This window comes from Corvus hawaiiensis, chromosome 2 (assembly GCF_020740725.1).
Source record: "Corvus hawaiiensis isolate bCorHaw1 chromosome 2, bCorHaw1.pri.cur, whole genome shotgun sequence".
Lineage (NCBI taxonomy): Eukaryota > Metazoa > Chordata > Aves > Passeriformes > Corvidae > Corvus > Corvus hawaiiensis.
Window position 1 is genome coordinate 51,127,030 of NC_063214.1, and position 21,381 is coordinate 51,148,410.

The 21,381-nt window shown below is 38.5% G+C and overlaps 1 protein-coding gene across 5 annotated transcripts in view; it reads left to right on the forward strand.

Annotated features, from left to right (window-relative positions):
* CDK8 (cyclin dependent kinase 8) overlaps positions 1–19,706 on the forward strand; it is a 75,127-nt gene extending 55,421 nt beyond the window's left edge. For 3 of the 5 annotated variants that reach the window (XM_048294934.1, XM_048294936.1, XM_048294935.1), the window contains 8 exons: positions 1,955–2,086; positions 3,978–4,121; positions 6,115–6,184; positions 7,212–7,284; positions 12,014–12,111; positions 13,476–13,554; positions 13,674–13,832; positions 18,422–19,706. In XM_048294934.1, the coding sequence (XP_048150891.1) occupies positions 1,955–2,086; positions 3,978–4,121; positions 6,115–6,184; positions 7,212–7,284; positions 12,014–12,111; positions 13,476–13,554; positions 13,674–13,832; positions 18,422–18,547 (881 nt within the window). In that variant the 3' untranslated portion in view covers positions 18,548–19,706. The remainder of the gene's footprint in view (positions 1–1,954; positions 2,087–3,977; positions 4,122–6,114; positions 6,185–7,211; positions 7,285–12,013; positions 12,112–13,475; positions 13,555–13,673; positions 13,833–18,421) is intronic. The other 2 variants (XM_048294932.1, XM_048294933.1) reach the window with 2 other exon arrangements.
* Positions 19,707–21,381: the final 1,675 nt, after the last annotated feature.

Consider the following 21,381-nt stretch of genomic DNA (forward strand, 5'->3'; position numbering starts at 1 on the left):
TATGGTAATGCAGCCCCATTTGGAAGGGTTTTTTAAAGCTAGTTCATCTATTTCATTTCCCTCTGGCTTTCTTTTATGAGATTATTCTTCTGCATTGTTGCTCTGTTCTCTTACTGTTTTGTTTATCTGAACTATGTTGTTAATCACTAGTATAATGATTCAGGGTAGGATTTTCTTGGAGCGTTCGGTGCTGCTCTAGGCCTTCCCTTGCCCTTTGGAATCCAGGGAGCGATGGGCCAAGGTTGAATGCTTCTGCAGATCCTGCTCTGAAAGTTTTTAATGCCTTTCTGAGCTCTAAGGTTGACAGGGATTGAGGTCTGCATAGAAAACAGGTACAGCACGGACAACAGAAGGGAAAATTTCTTCATATTACCTTACTCTTCATGGAGGGTTGCTTCCAAAACAGAGAATGTAGATCATCCTCTGGACTCACTTTTGACAGTGGTGGTGATATTTGCTGTACACAACTACTTGCTAGTAATTGCACACAGACCACCCATTTATTTCTTAATTTATAGTTTTGAATTAATTTGAGAATAACTTAGTAAACAACTAAATTAAATCAGACTCTCTTAATGGACAGGTGAAAGATTCTGTATTGGGCCACCGGTCCTCTGAGCCATCCATTCCCAGTGGGGAAAGAGGGAGGGGAACCTTGGATTTCTAAGTGTGTTATCAAAATGTAGATTTTTTTTTCTTATTTTCTTAAGATTGCCACAGCAGTAAAAGAATGCAGAAGTTATACACATACCAAGGGCTTCCACTTTTCCAGTGTAACTAATTTTTCTAAAAAATACATAACTGGTATTTAACTTAAAATAATTTTTATAGGCTTTCTGTGTAATTTTGGGTCATAAATTCACTTTCTGCCAACAATTTTCCTTACTATTCATAGTTATTAGTGACTTGATCAATTTTGAGTAACTGATATTTTAATGTAGAAAACTGTAAAATGTTTCTTTTTAAATGCATTAAAGCAGTCATAAATAGGAATGCATATGAAAAAATAATTAAGGATTGTGTAGTCAAGTTAGAGACCCATATTTATTACACTGCAGTTTTCCCTCAGTGAGCTATAGCATGTAGGTCCTTTTCCCTCAGGGTGGCTATTCATCGCATTTCATTCAAGTCTTTCTCAGCATGTGAATATCCCTAGATGATAGGGTCACTGTCTTGGGATTTGGGGGTTGCTGGGTCAGAAAAGCAATTTGGGGGGAGAAGCTGCATATTTTAGTCTCTGCCCATTTTTTTCTGTATGACTTATATTTAGTAGTTCAGACAACTTTCTAGGCAGTTGTATACTACCAATTCTAAAAAGCAGTTTTTAATTCTATAATGCCCACAACCAAAACTTTAAAATCTTAGCCTGAATGGTATTTAGTACTGGTATATTGATACTGGAAATGCACCTTGATAGAAAATCAGCAGGGAGGCAGATGCTGTAGGCTTAGTTGCTGTTTTTTGTGTGAAGGAACTCTTGCTACAGCTAACTTCATGAGGAGGGAGCTTTTGTCATGTGCACGTATGTATTATAAATCATTCTAACCTTTGCAGACTCTGCATTTTGCTCACTAAAAATTGCTGCTTTGTGAAAAAACATCCTGTGATAATGGGAGTATTTTACCAGAGAACATCAGGTAAAATGAGTCAGGATTTACCAGTGTCCTGAGGAGTTGATGCACTTCTTCAGAACAATGGTTAATTCTTTGTTGGAAATGACTCATGTTAGCAATGATTTATAATGATATACTTCATAGGTGATGCCATCCAGTAACTTCTACAGAAAGGAAATCTGCTCAGAGAGTTCATATCTGCTACAGTCCGCCTTTGCATTTTACTTAGGATTGATGATAGTGCTAACAAGTAAACTCAATCAGTTTGTTCAAAAAAAAAAAAAAAAAGAAAATTGTTAGTTTCCCTCAAATTTTAAAGCATCTCTCTTTGAATTTTGCAGCTGACATGGGCTTTGCCCGATTATTTAATTCACCTCTGAAGCCTTTAGCAGACTTGGATCCAGTAGTTGTAACCTTCTGGTATCGAGCTCCAGAGTTGCTTCTTGGAGCAAGGCATTATACCAAAGCTATTGGTAAGTAAATTGGACAAAAATGTACTATTTTGTTCTTTATGTAACTGTACCCAAATATTAAAGCTTTGATAAATTTTTCAGAGGACAGTAGCTGAGTTAAAGGTACATTACTTGTTTCTTGAAGAAACATACATCTTTGACAAATTGTTTAGTTTACTGTGGTCTCAGGCTATATATAGAAATGAAATCTATTACTGGGTTTTGGCTCCAAATGCCCTGCATGCAGTCTTAGTTTGTGGCTTTCACACAAGGCTTTCATAAATGCTGTTAGAGGCAATAAAAAATATGGAAGCAGCTTTGAACTGCTAGTAGAATTCATATTAGAATGACTGTGAGGCACAGTGCATTAATTTTATTGCAGAGGTTATTACCTAGTGTAATAAATACATGAAATAAGGAATGTACAGAGTGGAGAATATAGTGGCTGCACTGAAGCTAAGCTGTAAAAGTAAGCTGCATTTTAGCCTCTCTGTGTCTTTTTCAAAGACAGATGACGGATGGCCAGAGCTGTTGTGGGCTGTAGAACAGGGGGAACAGCGCAGCAGTGAACTGGAGGGAGATTCATCTTTACTGGATTGATCAGCTTTGCTATGGAAGGGACAGAGACTGTAGGGAAAAGGACTGGGAGGTTTTTCTCTTGCTGGCTGGTTTAAAAGATGTCTTAGAGGCTGGAAACCAATTTTGGGAGGAAATAACTTCCCCAGCAGCTACTCCACTTGCTTTGCACAGACAGAGAGGTTGTAGGTCAGCATACTGTATTGTTGTTTCTGTAACCTGAAAGGCTTCCTCAGAACTCAATCTTTTTGTTTTCTTGGTTTGTTTTTTTTTTTTAAGATCATATCAGTGTTTCTGTCAGCAGTTCTCATGTTTATGCCTTAAATGTATTCTTGTTTACTTTTCTGTTAATACTGTGTTTCTTTTATAGATCAGATACATTTTTTATATGTTCCTTTAAACTGCTTAATTTTTTGTATTTGCATCTTCCCTCACTTTACTGGCATTTCTTCTGATTGCAGTGTGTGAAACTGCATGGGCAGTCATTGCCTTTCGTACATAATTTTTTCAGTGCAGATAAAAAAATGACTGTGTAAAAACACTGAGTAGTGGGGTTATGCTGTCTGCATTATTTGCTTTTGTCCTTGTTTATGACCTTGTTCATTCAAGGCTCAATCTAGCATTACTTTGAGTTAAAAATTGCATTTGTATATACTAGAAAAAAATTGAGAAAACAGCTGGGAAAATTCAGGCTATCTGATTGTAAGATAGGAAAGCAACAGTTAAAAGAAAGGTTGTGGGGTTTTGGTTTTTTTTTTTTCAATAAATGTTATGAAAATGTTGTGAGGTATGTGGGCTTCAAGCAATTTGCTTGTTCCTCTCTTTCAGGGTATTATAGATAGCATTTGGTTTATTCCAATACCACTACTTTTCAATTTGTATTTTTGGGGTCATTTAATACTACTTAAACTTGGCTGATCAGCAGTTGCACATTTCTTGGTCAGGACAGTGTGGCAGCAAATGGGCAAGATGCTGGTTGGCTTTTCTTTGTGTTTTGTGCGTTGACAGTCACCCCAATAGTTTTCTTCACTTTTTTTCTTAACCAAATAACTTTTTTACAATGTTAAATGGTAGCTACACTTAAAAACCCCACAAAAACTTGTATGATACTGTCTCAGCTCCTGTATAGTTACTGAATTGGGTACCTCAATCCATAGCTAATAGAAAAAGTTGACAAGTACTGCACTTCTACAATAGAAACTTGAAGTTTTCAATGCAGGGACCTTATTTCTTGATAAGCTAAACACTGACATTCTACCTCATCCAGATGCTTTTGGAAAGATTCATTTGTTGTTTTGTTTTGTTTTGTTTTATTTCTGTTCTCCTTTTTTTAAAGATATTTGGGCCATAGGGTGTATATTTGCAGAGCTGCTAACATCAGAGCCAATATTCCATTGTCGACAAGAAGATATCAAAACTAGTAATCCTTATCACCATGACCAGCTGGACAGAATATTCAATGTAATGGGATTTCCTGCAGGTACATTCTGTATTTTTTATCACCGCTGTTCAAAGAAAGATATCTGTATTGCTTTCTTTGCATATGAAGGTAGCAGCTGATCAAAGCAACAAAGCTGTTCAAACACAATCTTTATTTCATGAGTTACAAATCTAGAATCTAGTGGCCAAATTAGATATTTGCCCTTTTATTAATGATAGAGTTATCTTTGTGTATATGTGTACCAATGCTTTATTATTTTAAAAGATTGTATTTAATGGTGGATGATTAAAAATGAGAAGGACTATTTCAGCATTTCATCAGTACTGATTATTGATTTGGAAGGCGACTGATGATTTATGAAACCAAGCAAAACTATATACTTTTAGTGAATATTATGCATTTGTTTAACTCATGCTAAATTAAACATAGCATTTGGAAGTAATAGAGGGTATTGAATTTTTTTCCCCCCTGGTGGAAGGCTGGTGGTATAGAGAAAATTTCTTTATTCTAAACCGGAAGAAAGAACTGCTTGCATGAACCAAAACAAATTACCGTGTGGACATCACCTGCTGCATTTTCCCTTCAGTGTTGATCATATCTTGTTTTTCTGCAAGCTGCCTTGCTTCAGTTAATACTTTGTCTTCTAGTGTTCACATGATCGCAGGAGTCGGAGTCAAAGGGGCCTTATTTTTACTTTTTATTTATCTTTCTCCTCACTGCTTGTGTTCCTGCTGTTGTCCATTCACTGTTAATTATGTTTTCCTTTATTGTTTTTCTGGACTTGCCTCTTCCTTTCACACTAATTTTGTGGTCTGTATGTTTGTGTGGTTCTAGAATTCTGTTATTAAACATGCTCTTATTTTTGCCTTTGACTATTTTTTGTGTGTATGTACTTCATTGCTTCTGTACTGTTGTATGAGATTCACGGAAATGTTGCCTTTGCATATTGTGTCCTTAGTTTTGCTTCTTTAAGCAGTACTGTCCTCATCTGCTTTTGAACTAGAATTTTACCCTTTTATGCTGTTCTTACTTCATTTGGGTTTTACATTGGTTTTTTACAGCTTACATAAAAAGATAATAGTCTTATTTTGGTTTTCTGATTGGTTTAATGAATCCTTTCTGATGGTCTGCATTTGACCTTTGGAGATCTTAGGTTCTTACCAAGGAATACTTTTCATTCAATTAGAGCGATATTCTTTGCATTTTAATTGACACTTGCCATATCTGAAACAGTTTCACATGTCTCTGGGATAGGAAAGAGGAGAATATTTTGCTTAACTAAGTAACAATTAAATAATTATCTCTGATTTATTTCTTTGTTTATTTAATGCTTTTAAACTCAGTGTTCTGCAGTTGTGATCAGACTTAGTAAAGATTTGAACTGAACCAAATTACTTGCCCACAGAGCCTTTTCAAGAGTTAGAGCTTAAGACATTCGAGGCTAGGTGCTGGGAGTGAGTTTTTTGTTTTATTTTTAAATCCATTTCAGCCTTGGTCTACATTGAGATGAATTATTCTTTAATTTGATCATGCAGACTTTACTTTTTCTTAACTTTTTGTTGGCTAGCAGTATTTCTTACTTTGCAGAAGTATCTGTGGGCATTTTTCTGTAACTAAAAGTGCTGTCAGCACAGAGAATCCCTTAGGAGGAAACAGGGTTTGCTGGAGTCTTGTGTACTCCTGTCCTGAGATCACAGCTGTGTCTAAATAAATTAAATAACGGTCCTTATGGGTTCAGGCACAAGGCCTGATGTGTTTTTCTTCGGCGTTGTTTAGTGGGCACTGTAGCTAGCATCTGTTTTTTCAAGTTCTTGAGTTAATCAGCACACAGCTGGAACCTCTGAGGTGTTGGTATGATTTATTGTGAGGAGGTGATGAAGGAATAGGAACCAAAGAGTACAAAGACCTAAGTAACTGCAAGGTTGGAGAAGCAGAATTAAAAAAGAATAAAAATCAAGGCTGTGGAGATACTTGGAAATGCTTTGTTTTACTCAGAGAGAAAGGGAAAAAAATAATTAATACTGCTTTGCAGATAAAGACTGGGAAGACATAAAAAAGATGCCTGAACATTCAACCTTAATGAAAGATTTCCGGAGAAACACGTAAGTCTCAGATGAGCTTGCTTAAGCAAGCATATTTTATATCTCTTTCCTACTCTTAAGTTTTTTGTAGTTCAGATTGTTTTTTATGTAGATGCCAAACAAGGACCAGGAAATCGTTATGACTTAAGATTGTGCAAAATGAAAAACAAAGTTGTTTCCGTGTGGTGAACTTGGCCTGTTGAGGTGATGTGGCTCAGAAGAGTAGCCAGAGAGCCTGTAAAGGGTAAGGTAGCAGGTGTGAAACAGGTGATGCCAGTGAGACCCCACGCAGCTCTGAAGTTTGCAAAGCACAGTGTGTTAAAGCACAGCTGTTCCCAAACCTGTGGTACTGGCAGTGATATTCTGTAATAGCTGCATGAAAGGGGTCTGGTAACCTTACACCATTTCCAGCAAACAGTGGGTATAATTGTCAGGTTTGGTGTCTAGGGTAGCTTATGACGACTAAAGAAGAAAATACCCTTCAGCTTTGCTGTCACATTGCCACAGGCTAATACGTGCACTTAAAATGCCACCCTGTTGCGTGATTTCTGTGCTGTACAGTTACATACCTTTCTTGCACCTGCCATGCTATTGTAACCATTTAGAAACCTTTTTTTTTTTAAGTTTCTCTTCCAAAAAAGTAAATTCATGAATGCTTTTGTAGCAAACTGGAGGTTGCAGGAGAGTGTTCAGATGGGCTCAGTATTTATCTCTACTGTCATGAGAAATATACAGAACCAAACAGTGTAATAGTAAAATTGCTAACAGGCAGTTCAGATCCAGTTGATAGTTTACTGTCCGCATGTGGGTTAAAAGTGTGCTTTTTGTGTGAATGTGATGTGCTTTTATAAGGATATGAGGGAAACATGCCTTTCTGCAGTTCTGATTTTCAAGCAGTCTCTGGTGTTGGTAGTTGTAGTTTTTCCCTTCTTACTGGATTTGCAGGGAGACTAAGCTGTTCTTATTAATATGTTTTGTGGCTACTAAGGAAGTTTTACAGTATCAATGATTTGCATATTAGAAATAAAATTTTTGTTTCCTTTTCTAGGTATACCAACTGCAGCCTTATCAAATATATGGAAAAACATAAAGTTAAACCAGATAGTAAGGCATTCCACTTGGTAAGTTTGTGCATACATAAAAAATCGAATCCCTTGTATAAGTTACGGATGTTTGAAGTAAGAGTTGAGCTGATGTCAAGTCCACTGTAAATAACTTTACTTTATAAATAAAGTTAGGAATAACTGAACTCCGCAATCGGAAAATTGCAAAAATCACTTTACCTTCTCACATTGATGAAATGATTCTGAGTGTCATTCACTGGATTAGGTTCAGTATCAAGTAATTGTGAAGTTTTTGTGTTTAGGTCATGTTAGCCTGTAGTTATATTTGCAGTTTTGCTGCAACCCGTAGCTATTTTGCTGCTTTGCATACTTTCAATAGCTTATTTTTTTACTTTTAAAAAATTCCTATATGCCTGATTTTTTTTTTTTTTTTTTTTTTTTTTAATATATTCATTTTTAAGCTTTTGAAGAGACCTTAGAGCAGACTTTCAATATGTAAAGGGAGCATTCGTAGAAACTTGTTGCAAGGACAAGCAGTGATAAGACATGGGGTAATGGATTTGAGCTGAAAGAAGGTAGAGTTGGATTGTATATTAGGAAGAAATTATTGACTGTGAGGATAGTGACAGGTTGCACAGAGAAGTTCTGGATGCCCCATCCCTGGAAGAGTTTAAAGACCAGGTTGGATGGGACTTGGACCAACCGGGAAGGTGCTCCTGCCCACTGCAGTGGTGTTGGAACAAGATGGTCATTAAGTAACCTTCCAACCCAAACCATGCTATGATACGATACAAGTTTGCATCTTACAGACTTAAAAAGAAAATTGACTTAAGACTTGGACATGTAGTTTGGAAAATTTTAAAAGTCTTCCTAGTTCACTAATCTTTGTAGCTTTCTTATGAATACTTTGTAGAACCCTTACAACATTTTTTTCTCTCTAGAATGTGTAACATTTTTTATGAAGACTCCAGTAAAAATTATGCACTAGTTCAGCCCTGGAAGTGCTTGTCTTTTGTTGTTTCAGAAATTACAGTACTGAGCCTTTTTGTCCGTGTTTTAAAGAACATTTAAGTTGCTACAAGACAGCCTATATATGTATTTATGTATGGAGAAGAAAGAATTTAAGGGTGTCTAGTCTTTCTGAATGTTCATCCTCCTTATCCTTATGTTTCCTACTCAGATTAAATGTTTTCAGGCTCGAATGATAAAGTAAATAGATTATTTGGGAGGTCGATGGGAGTGAGGGAGGAAAAGGAGAAGATTTTTCTTCTTGGAGGTGAGAAGAACAAATTGGAAAGAAGGGAGAAGATGGTGGAGAGGCCTGGGTGTCTGAGGGCCACGTGGCTTTTGCTCAAGTCTTCGGAAGCTGTACCTTCCCAGATGATCAGACACAAGGGGTTTTTAAGCTGCTGTCTCTTTTCTATTCCATACTCTTCCCTCCATATAAATTCTGGAATTTATCCTTCAGTCAGACCAGATCTGATGCAGTATTTTTCTTGTGGCATACTGCTTGAGGATGGGGGTTTTCAAGCAGATAAGTTATACTTCAGCCAGTCTAAAATAGAGCATATATTTAAGGTTCGGATTAAACCCCAAAGTACAACCAGCTGAATCAGGTAATGATTGCAGCTGTACTGTTCGGCGTCATTTACTGTGAAGTGTCTCTGCTCTCTGAAGTTAAAAGTTGGTGAAATTAACTAGAGATGTTTACGTAAGCAAGGAGACCAATCCTCTCTGAGGGAGGCCCATAGTAAGACTTTCCCTGAATGAACTAGCTTCTCGTACAAGCTGTGCATGCTCTGTCCAAACCAATCTGAAATTTCTCATGTATTCTCTGTCTTGCAAGATTAGAAATTGTTTTCAATGGAGCAACAAAACTAGACATAAGATAGTCAGATGAAAATAGTTTGAAACACTTACTGCAGCATTTTCTCTTCTCTCTGTAGCACAAGGGGATTGTAACTGTGTGAACGTGTTCAGCATGTTTGTACCAAAAAGCAGTGGTTGCACTAAAATGCAGAGTCAAGGAATGCTGTCCTTTACCAGACCACTGGCACACTTCCATCCTTGGTTACATCTGTTAGTGCTGAACAACAGGATCAGAAGGGGAGTGTGGATGTGGACCCCAGACTGAACATATTCCTCAACTGGTACTTCACCCACCTTCACTCAACACAGCTGATGGCAAGAGAGGGAGCTTTGTGCAATTTGGATGGTGTCAGTCAGTGTCAAGGGAGCTAAAAAGCAGTCAGAGTATTCAGTAGTGTGGATGTAGCTGTGTTCTTTTGTACCTCCCATAGATCTGGATGTGAGAGAAGTACTGTGAAGTTCATTAGTTGTAACAGAATTTTCTCAGTTTTCTGCTCACTGCTGTCTGTCAGAACAGTTCACTGGATCCTATTTAAAAAACCTGAGCTTTCCAGAATAACATCTTAAAATACTCTTCATGAGCTGCCAAAATTTGAATGTGCCTTAGGTTTCTGCTCTTGTTGTTTGAGGCTAAACTCAACTGCAGATGAATGCCTTGGGCCTCTACAGCAAAGTCTGAACAAGTTCAGTGAATTTCTTGGTTACCAGTTCTTCCAGAGGTGTTCCAAGATCTTACCCTTTCACAACTATTAAGATACAAGTATCTTTTCCTCTTACTCTCTGCATCAGAGCAGATTAAAACGCTGTTTATAATCTACTGTCTTAAAATATATAAATCCAGAGATTGTTGTCAGTGACAAAAATAAAATGCTTTGCTTTCCCAACTTGAATGAACCAGGTTTTTTTCTCCTCTTTACAGACATTCATGTACATCGTCCCTTTTCACATGCAGTACTGATGTGTTAACTTAAGAAAACTTTGGCTCCTTCCTGCTTTTGCAGCTTACTATTTTCCCACTTCCACATTCTTGATTTTTTTTCGTACTTACTTACACCCTAGAGAAAGGAAAACAGCTGCTGTTTCTGGTTAATTTAGTGATTCTTGATCTTCCACGTGGTTAGTTTGGTCCATATGAACTGTAGTGATTGTCCCATTCATTGATGATGTTTGAAGTTTACTGCGTTTTTATTGTGTCATTTAGCCAGGTGATCTTTACATCAAACAGTTTTTAAAATAGAAAATATTTGTAATAATAAGAGGAAGCTTCACTTCTGTGTGGCACCTGTACAAGGGGGCAGAACCAAAGTTTTGATCCCCTGGGTGGATAATGGTTGCACAATCATTTGTGATTTCTTTTTTGTGTGGCTGATCAGGACCAAGTCTTGTCAGCATGTGATGGACAGCTCTAGAATCCAGTCACCAGAAATTATGCTAGAATCTTGCAGTGCTTTTTATTTGTGTTTTTCAGTGTGTTGGCAGTTCTTTGTCATGTTTTGCCTTTTCTGGCTCATTCAGCATGCTATTCTATAAAAACTTCACGTAGACTCAGAGAGCTGAAATAACTTACTGTGAGTCCATGTGGATGATTTGAAAAACAAAACTGTACTGATGGTGGTAATCATAGTTACCACGTTCTTAACCATGCCGTCAAAACGGAAGGCTGAGGGGGGAAATGTACTTTCTTAACTTCAGCTTTTGAAGTGTGGAGATTTTGCACTGTGGTTATGAATGCTCACTTAATAGCTAGTGAAAGGAGATGACTGGTTCAGACTTAGATCATGACACTGGATCTTTTTAAAAAGGTGAATGTATGAATCCTGTAAAAAGTATGAACAGGAAATTTAAATTAATATTATTTACATATGTAGTTTCTTGTTAGATCCACAATTTTAAAAAACCCCACTACAGGTTGAAAGTGAAGCATTTCTTTTAAAGACCATTGTCTCCGACAGTATGTCATGGTGTAGTTTTGCCTTGGGCACTGTGTTGTATTGGTGAAACATGAAAACTCACAGGTTATCTCATGTTGCTTGTCCAGCACAGCTGCATTCCACACAGCTGCTGGAGAGAAGTATATGCATGTACACCAGACTTTTTGAATGAGAAACACATAGTTTAAGAATGCATCACTGCAGCTCAGCACTAGTGCTAAATAAAATCCTTATGGTCTGCTGTTCCTAGTTCACAAGACCCCACCTGGGATGCTGTGTCCAGAGGAGGGCCATAAAGGTGCTTAGAGGTCTGGAGCACCGCTGCTCTAAAGACAGGCTGAGAGAGCAGGGTTTGTTCAGCCTGGAGAAGAGAAGGCTCCCAGGAGACCTTAGAGCACCTTTCAGTACTTGGAAGGGGGTCTCCAGGAAAGCTGGAGAGGAGCATTTTTTTGATAGAACAAGAGAGAATGGCTTTATTAATCAAAGAAGGTAGATTTAGATTGGATATTAGGAAGAAATTCTTTATTCAGAGAGTGGTGAGGCACTGGAACAGCTTTCACAAAGTTCTGGATGCCCCTTCATTGGAAGTGTTCAGGGTCAGGCTGGACAGGGCTTTGAGTAACCTGGTCTAGTTAAAGGTGTCCCTGCCCATGGCAGGTGGTTGGGCTGACTGACCTTGAAAAGGCCCTTCCAGCCCAAATTATTTCCTGATTAAAGTTGCTAGTACATTGTGGAAACTTTCCGAATGTTTTGATACGACACTTGTGACTGGAACTGAGTGTCCTGAGCTTTGCAAGTGAAAATAGGTGTTCTTTGATAGGAAATGAAGTTGCTATTTTAACAGGAAAGAAGAGTGTGGTTATGCCATTTATGGTTAGGCTTTTGAGTTCAGACACATTTGTATCGTCTTGTCTTCCAGGAATACAGTGAAGTTTCTATAAATGATTTTGGTAATGTAAAGGTTTTTACCTTCTTTTTTTTTTCAGCTTCAGAAATTGCTCACTATGGATCCAATAAAGAGAATTACCTCAGAACAGGCTATGCAGGATCCTTACTTCTTGGAAGATCCTCTTCCCACATCTGAGTAAGTGGTCAGTTTATTAACCTATCAGTGCATTCAGAGACGCTTTAGAACTGTGCTTTCTCTCTGCCCTAAGTATGTTTGTGAATATTGAGCTAAATACTGTCTAACAACCGAAGAAAGCTATAACCAGTAAAATGCCATTCGTGGTTTTTAAAATTAAGTAGTATTTTTATTAATTCTCTTGCTTTATGGAACTTTGATCCTATTAGTTGCAGCACTAATCTTGTTACTCACTGACAGGTTGATTATGCATGCTACAGATCTTGGTAGACAACTGCTAAGTGCCCGCAGGTCCACTTCTCTGCTCCAGAATGCCAGATGACAGTCTCTAATTAGTTTACATTTTTGTCTTAGCCTTTGTTGTAAATTCAGTGGGTGGGGAAAGTCAACTTTGTGTCTCTGTGCTGTCATCCTTAACAACTTAAATCCATTTTCTGTAGACACTCCTCTTTTTTGTTTGCACAGGCAGATTTACAAAAGGGAGAAAATGTATGGACAATGAATGATTTCATTAAAAATTAAGCCCCTCTTCCAAAAGACTAGGCCGAGAGCATGACTGTACACCCTTTTAGGAAAGCTATTAGTACATCCTGTGTGTGATTTTCTACCCTTCTGTAGGGAGGAATTTATAAAATATGTATACTTATAAGGAATTAATTAAAAATGAAATTATTTCACTAAAACCCACGGAATTATTTATAGCATCTCCTGACCTGTCTCTATGATTTAAAGTCATGTGAATGATTGTTGCAGAAACTGCTTTTAGAATGGTGTTTGGCTTTTTTCTCAAATTTAGGTTGACATTTTAATGTGAATACACAATGAGTATTGCTAACCGGTGTACAGAGACTTTATTATAAATACATTCTACTGATGAAGGGCAGGTAAATATTAGCTTTCACTAGCAGTAGTGAATCCATGTAGACCGTGAGATATGAATTGACAGGTGAAATTTCTAGTTACTTTTAAATTTTTTTTCCAGGTGGTTTTATTAATAGTCAGTGAAGTTTCCAGGAATACTTTTAGTTAATCCTGAGATTGTGAATTACACAATAGCTGTAGTGAGATAGCTCTTTGTGCCCTTGCAGATACCTAGCAGGTGATGTACCTTTCTAACCAACAAAAAATTTATTTTTTTTATAAGCTTAAGTTAGTGTATAAGAGTCAACTGAACATTAAAATTGAATGTGAATATGTTTTTACTAAGCTTAGAATATGGTGATAGAGAGGGAAAACTTCTCCATTAGTTACAGGTATTAAGTGATGGCTCAGGCAACTTGAAACTAGCATGGGTGAAGTGGGAATCTTACAGGTCTAACCCTTCTGTTCTAATACGGTGATAAATAGACTTTTTTGGGGGACAGTGTTTTTGCAGGTTGTCAAATCCCTTACCCAAAACGAGAATTTTTAACAGAAGAAGAACCAGATGATAAAGGAGACAAAGTAAGTACTAGAAGAACAGTATCATCATGTTTCACTGGCTTTTACACTATTTCCTGATTTCATGTTCTATCATGTACTGCTTTTGAGTTGAAATTTTTCTTTGTGTTTAAACAATTGAGAAGAACCAGCAGCAGCAGCAGGGCAATAACCATACTAATGGAACTGGTCATCCAGGGAACCAAGACAACAGTCACACACAGGGACCCCCACTGAAAAAAGTGAGAGTTGTTCCTCCTACCACTACCTCAGGTGGACTTATTATGACCTCAGACTATCAGGTATTTTGTTTTATTCACATATTGTGTATTTGTTTTTCATGTTTAGAGCACTGTTTCTTCAAACTAAAAAAGTAATTTTGTAAATGTCACTGTATTAACAGTTACTTTTTGGCATCTTTCGAATTTTCTTTCAGATTCATTTAGTTGATGGTTTGTTGATATCCTGATGCTCTTTAGGTTAGCAGTAAGGAAATTAAGATGAGACATTATTAGAGTTACTAATTATTACCTTCATATTAGGGAATGCTAATGGTTATTAGGAGCCTGTTATGCTGTGCTCTGTATCACCTGAAAATGCCATTTCTTGCTTGAACAAGCCTGTAATTGTAGGAGGTAGAGGATATTGCAGTAAAAAAGCTGTGAAATAAGAATCTGAACAAGTATTTTAGTTGGGTAAATGGATGTGGAAACAGTATTTTGGATGACAAAGACTTGGCATGATGCTGTCACAATCTTTCTTTTGAAGACCAAGGGAGATTCCAGGTTGAGTAAGCCAAATATTACAGATCTGAAGATAGGTGAAGTGGTGGCAGTGAATGAATGAGGAAGATGAGGAGACACATTGGGAAAAGAAACTTGAGGAAAACATGAAAACTTCCCACGTTTGCGCTTGTGGTCAGACGTTAAAAAATCAGGCCTGGAGTATAAGAATATCTTAGTCATCCCAAGGAATGATACCTGAGGTTTTAGGTTTGGATGAGGCTACTACTGGAGACTGGGGAGGAGAGAGTTAAGGACAGAAGCTTTAGTTAATACAAGCTAAGAAATTACAGAAGAGGAGCAGGGAAGACTTCAAATGATTCACAGGAGCAGTTAGAGAATGGCGGATTTTTGGAAGTGTAGGGAATAGAAGATTTCAAGAGGAGGCATGCTGCTGGAAATGTTAGCCTGCAGGAACTATTGCATACTGATTCACATGGAATGCACAGTACAGGCAGCGAGTTGGCAGACAGTCTTGGATGAAATCAAAAAGATGGGGAAGTTGGAAACTACTGGCAATGTTTTCAGTTAATTTAAAGATTAATATCTAAATGTGAGACCCTGATAATGGAAATCCACTTAGCTGGGCTTATGTAGCAAAACGTAGGGAGAGTTAAGAAACTGAGTAAAGCTGCTGCTGTCAACTTGCCTTTCAGTTTGATACAGCTTCTCCATGAACCACCAGTGGGCTTTGAAGTCTTGCATTTCAGAGTTTGTTCCTCAGAGTACCAGATAGCCTCAGAAGCTGCCTGGAGGCATTACACTCATCCTTACCTAAATCTGTGTAGTCTCAGCATTGGCCAAAACTTGAAAGTACCATGAAAATGTAAAATAAGATCATTTTCAAGAGCTTTATTGTGAGCTCCTTCATATAGTCCCCAAGTGCCTTTGTTCAGTTTTTCCCAGGACATCAATAACACATCAGTTTGCAAGTCATTCTCCTTGAACAAGATACATTTTTAGAGCTATTTGAGACAGTGGTGAGCCTTAACTACAGTTCTGCAGGGTGGGGTGCCTCTAAGTATAAATGTCATCTTTCTTTTAGTAGGATTATCCATCACAAGCACTCTTAGAGGAGTTTCATCCCTTTCAATTTGGCAAGCTGCAGTCGATTGCTGTTTTGGCCTTTTAATTGGCTCTTTCTACCACTTCTTAAAAACACACACACAGAGCAGAAGGCAAATGCAGCTGTAGCTTTCTTAATCTTGCCCTCCGGTGGAGTCACACATCTAAGGAGGTTGATGCCAGAGGTTGTGTGTACTGTGTCAGGGAGCCCCATTTATGTGCCCTATTTGCATGCCCTTCACCTCATTTTGCTGCTGCATCGTGGCATTTGGAACAAACTTCAGCTCGTAGTTCTGTGAGCCAGAGATGAAGTTTGCTGGCTGTCAAATCAGAGGACTCAAATTGCTCAGCTGGAGTTGGCATTGGTTTGTTTTCAGCTCATGCTCATCAAAATTTTTGTACTCTCAGATATCCATCCTGGAATTACAGCTGGGGGCAGCCCTTGTTGACAAACATAATTTCAGAATACTTTTCCCTTAAGATAATGACAACTGCTGCTTTTCTGTCTCAGGAGCTCTTACTGGTAACTTGACTACTTTTGACCAATCTTTTTGCTGTCTCTCCAGGAGGGGAAATACCTGGTTTTCAAAGAAAAAATATCTTCTTCCTCCTACCCTTGCAAAGAGGCAGTCAGTAGATTTTTTCTGATTTAGGTGTCTGGAAAACATGATAATCAAAGAGAGGAGACCTGAACTTGCTAGCACTAGAACAAAAGCAGTTAAGAGTTTCCTACTGATGGTTTCAGGTCTCCCTGAAAAAAATTCCTCACATTTTTTGCTTCTGATCCAGCCGTTTGAGGAGACGGCAAACAAACATTACAATACAGCCTTCTGTTTTAATCAAACACCTGTTCCTTTGTTCTTCATTTGATTTGCTCAAATTCCCCATATAAGGCTTGTGAAGAAGGATTGCCATCTCCTGGGCAAGGCACACTAAGACAGTTTCTACATTCACTCAGAAGTCAAATTACTCTCTGCAGGGCACATTGACCTTGTATCCTTTTCTGCCATGCATAAAAATAGTAGGCACATGGCACACAGACTTCCTTGCCTCCTTGTTTAAATCTGCAATGTGACACTCCCAAAGGCAGTGTGATTAAACAGGCTGGAGCAATTCCGCTACTCTGAGCTTTTGCTTGTGATAACCCTCTGGGTGCTTAATGGTATTTAGAAAGGATTGGATATTTACTTTTGTTCTTAAACAAAAGCCATTTGTTGCTTTGGGTGTCATGAAAGAAACTGATTCTTCATTGCCTCTGTCTTAAAATAAGATCTGTTTTAGAAGTCAGGATGCAGAGAGTGTTTTACTACTGAAATGAATGGTCAGTTTTAAGTGGTTAAACTTGTGATGGCTTCCTACATACAGGAGCCACACATGGGCAAAACCAACATTGAAGATTTTTGCCCTCTGAAGTACATCCTGTGTTTGTAACATGGAGAAGGGTGACCCAGAGCTGTGACCCTTCTGTTGATGAGTGACTTAGTCTTTCTCTGAGGGCTGAAGGCAAATGTCACAAAGTTCAGTCACTGTGCTAATGGTGCCATTCAGCAGTGCTGGTTTGTTCGTACTGATATTAAGTGCTGGTCCAGCCATTTCTGCCTCTTTTCTCTAGACGTGTTAGCTCAGTCTTATGAGTGTGTTAACAAGTAGAGTATGCCTTTTTTATTTCTGCCATCATCTCAACATCCTGGGTATAGCTTCTCTTCTAAGTGCTGTACAGCAAGAAAAAAAAAAGGGTTTTTTTGTTTTATATTGTCACTTAATATTTTACTTTCTCAGGGTGTTGGTTCACCACAATTTTTCCTATTCAGGTCTCAGTAGCAATACCCTAGTCCTGGAATAGTCACTTTAGAGAAGTTTCCAGAACTTTTCTAGAAGTTTTCCTAAAAACCATAATATGTCCTGTGATACCAAGAATTCAGAAGCTACACAGTTTCTAAATACTGCCAAGTTTGTGAGAGCATGTAAACCTTAACATGGATGTAAACCAGCACACTAATGCACTGAAACCGTGTTAATTTAATGACATTTGATGCTACTAAGAGGTCAGATACTTAGATTGCAAATCTCATAGGCAGTCCTTCTTTCCTTTATAACACATGATCAGTAAATAATAACTTCCAGGTTAAGACTGAAGTAGGCAGTTGCTGATTTGCTGAGAGCTTCTTGTAATGATGAATGCTCCACTCAATAAATAATTGTGGGAGTTCTGGTTGAAAGGGACCTCTAGAAACCATCTAGCTCAGTCTCCCACTGGGAGCAGGGCTGTTGCTAGTTCTGACTCACTCGGGTTAGCATGGCTTTGTTCAGCTGAGTCTTAAAAACCTTCATAAACAGAGACCTCACAGACTCTATGGGCAGATTCTTCCAGTGCTGTACTGGTCCCTTAGTGGTCCCTTCTCCAGTGTCCCACCTGAACCTCCCAAGCCACAATCTAAGGACATTTTTCCCTGAAATATATGGTTCCACTGAGGAACATGTTGCTGTTGTCTTTAAACTCTCCTTCAAGTATTTAATGCTGCTGATAGATGACCCCTTAGCCCAGTCACAGTGCTCTCAGCCTGTACTCCTAGGTCACACAAAAGGGTGGCAAGTATATCCTCTACGTGTGAAAATCTCCAGAATAAGGCAGAGTGGCTCATCAGCAGTAATGCCTTGTCTGGACCTCCACCCCAGCCTACCCTCTTGGTAGGAGAAGGGAGCAAGTGGAGAAGACCACTGCCATGAGTGGTGGTAGCCCAGTGTCATGTGCAGGTGCATTGTAGCCATCTGGAGGGTTGGCTGGAGGTATGACTGTGATGGGTGAAGATTCACAGGAGGCCATTAGAGTGGATAACAGAAGGCTGGCACCTGTCACTTTCTGGTCTGCTATTCCTGATGCCGGTTACCTGCTGTAAACAGAGTAAGTGAAACAAAGCCTGGAAGTGCAGCTGCTTTGAGGCCGTGTGCACTGGGTGCCTCGTGAAGAAACGAGTCAGTAGGTGCAGTTGTCTCGCGATGTCCGTGTTACAAAGGGTCGTGTGTCTGTGCTTTCCTCCCTGCAGCGTTCCAACCCCCATGCTGCCTACCCCAACCCTGGACCAAGCACATCGCAGCCACAGAGCAGCATGGGATACTCAGCTACCTCCCAGCAGCCGCCGCAGTACTCGCACCAGACGCACCGGTACTGAGCTGCACCCGGTGCCGTCGCTGCGCCGTCGCTAATGCTGCAGGACCGGCCGCACGGCTGCGTGCCAGGAGCCCGGCTTGGGCCAGAGAATGTACTGTACAACCACACCTCCCACCTGTCCGACCGCCACGACCCATCCCCTGCCACAGGGCCGAGTGGGGGCTCCCACGTTGTACCTGGTTTTGGGGTTAGACTTGAAAAGAAAGTTGCTAGCACAGTTTGTGTTGTGGATATGCTACTTCTGTAGTTTACTTGACATGGTTCAGACTGACCGATGCATTTTTTTCAGTGACAGTCTGTAGCAGTTGAAGCTGTGAAATGTGCTAGGGGCAAGCATTTTTGTTGTCGTATGTGGTGAATTCTCTTGATGTAACAACTTTATCTGACCAATAGTACACGACATCTTTGAACTGGTACTTGAAACATACAGTATATGTTACCATGGCAAAAAAGCAAACTAACCATCTCTCAGACAGTTTTGATAGACGTTTATTTTTAGTGACTTTTGTGGGTTGGTTCATTTTCCACCTAGATCAATGTTTCATGACCGACACGATTGCTACGATGAGATTTTTTTAAGAACATGAAAGCGTTTGCATTTTTTCCCCAGCAATTACAAATGTCCCAAAGATTTATTTCCAACGTAAGTTTTTGTTTTTGTTTTGAAATCTATGACTTGACTGGTATTAAAGCTGCTATTTGATAGTAAAATAAGTATGTTGTCATTGATATAAACATGTTTGGTTCAGCAAACAAACTAAAATGATTGTCATAGACAGTGTTTTATTTTTTTCCTGTTGGTGTTAATGATTTGTGAGCATGCTTTGGGATTAAAAAAGCATGAATGATATTTCCTAAAAAGGTGCGGCATCCATTCAGATATTTTGTCATGATTTTTGAGAACCAGCTTGGTGTAGTGGATTTTAAATTTTGTTCAGTTAATTTTTTTTTTTTTTAATGTTCGCACGTTGTTTAGGGGTGCCATTCCTACTGCAGAGGAACAAGGTGTTAGGAGAGCCTTAGAATTTATGAGGAAAAACTTACATACAATGTACTGTATCAAACTATTTTACATGAATGACACAAGTATTCTGAGTAAAAAAAAATCAAACATTGTTAAAACAAGGTGTTATGTAATAAATTTATTTTTCATAAATCTGCATATGACTTTTGCCTGTATTCCTTTTTATCAGTGAAAACACCCTGCTGCCCCATCCATACATCTGTATCAGGTTGTGTCCTGAGAAACAGCATCCAACGGGAATTTTTCTTGCAAGGCAGGCTTCTGTTAACTGATGAGAAGGATAATTTTTCCTTTAAACAGCAGAAAAAATGTCATTACTCTTATTCTGTCCATGTAGCTGATCAGCTGGGGATACTTTAAAAGTGGGTTTACTACTAGCGACATTCCCTAGATCAGACAACTCCTCTTCATCTACAAAATCCAGAGGCATTCCTGTCTGGATAGTTCTTCTGAGGTTTCTGTAGCTCATTCTTATTTTGGAGGGTAGTACCACACCATGATTTTGACATAAATATATGTAATACACGCGGGATTTTTTTTCTGCAGGTGCTTCATGTAGTGTGAATATCAACTGGTGTGATTCATCCAAATGCACTGAGATGCCGATGGGGGGCAAAACAAAAACCAAATCGTTAGCCAGCCTGAGAGGCAAACCATGTTTGAGGTGAAGATAAAACCATCTGAGTGGATGGAGCACAGGTTCAAGTATTCAGGGGACTTTAAACTAAAGAAGAAACTCTTGAGTGCAGAATTTATGCTGCTTTTATGATACTGTATGATGCCCTCTTTATTTTGACATAAGAGGTGTCAAAATCTGTCTTTCCTTGGTTTCTGGAACAAATGAATATACAGGTGGGAGTGCCTTAAACTTCATGGTTTGCTTTTCAAGTGAAAGCATTTTTAGTTTTTATCCTTAATTTATATTTAGGCTTTACGCTTGCCTGTTCAGTATCTCCACACTGTTCCCAGGTACTCACATGGTGCCAAGAGTAACTTTTTTTTTTTTTTTTTTTGCTAAATTGCTCTTGGCCCAGATTTTTGTTTCCTATTGATGCATATTCATATTAATGCATAATAGATAATACTATTCATGTGAAAGCAGACTTTTATTTGATACCACTATATTGTGATGTCTCCAGTTGAAAAGTAGCAGGCTTGCTTTAATTTCATTTTTGCAAAAGGAAATGCATCCAGCTGACAAAAGGTGCTCTTGACATTAGTTTATGCTTGAATTTAATTTTCTTATTAAGAATATATTTGAGATTAAGAGGCAGCTTATCAACTAATTGCAATAAAACTAAATTATATTCTGCATTTAGTTTTGAATAGCCTACTACTCTCAATGTCATTCACTCGTATTTTTGTTTTTAGTAGCTGTATTGCAGGTTACATCAACATACAGATCCTACAGGGAAGTCATATCTTAATATTTGACTTGTACTGATGTCTCAGTCAGCTGGCCATTTGTTGGGAGGTACTTGAGGTTTCTTCCTCTAGGACTTTGGAAAGAAAAAGTTTTTCAATGCTTGGTATAACCTCTACTACCTTCAAGACAGGGTATGATTCTGTATTGCAGATAAGGTCAATCACATCATATGCATGATAATTATAAGAGATCTTCTGCATCAGACAAGCTTTTTAATACCGACTTTAGGAATACTGAGGGCAAGGCTCTAAATTACTTGCCTGAACTGTATAAAATAACATTAATCCTGTTATGCTTTTGATAGGGCTTCTACATGAGGGTTACAGAGAGGGGAGGAAGAAGAAAGCACCTTTGAGAAGGGTTTAATAGAAGAGTTACAAATCCT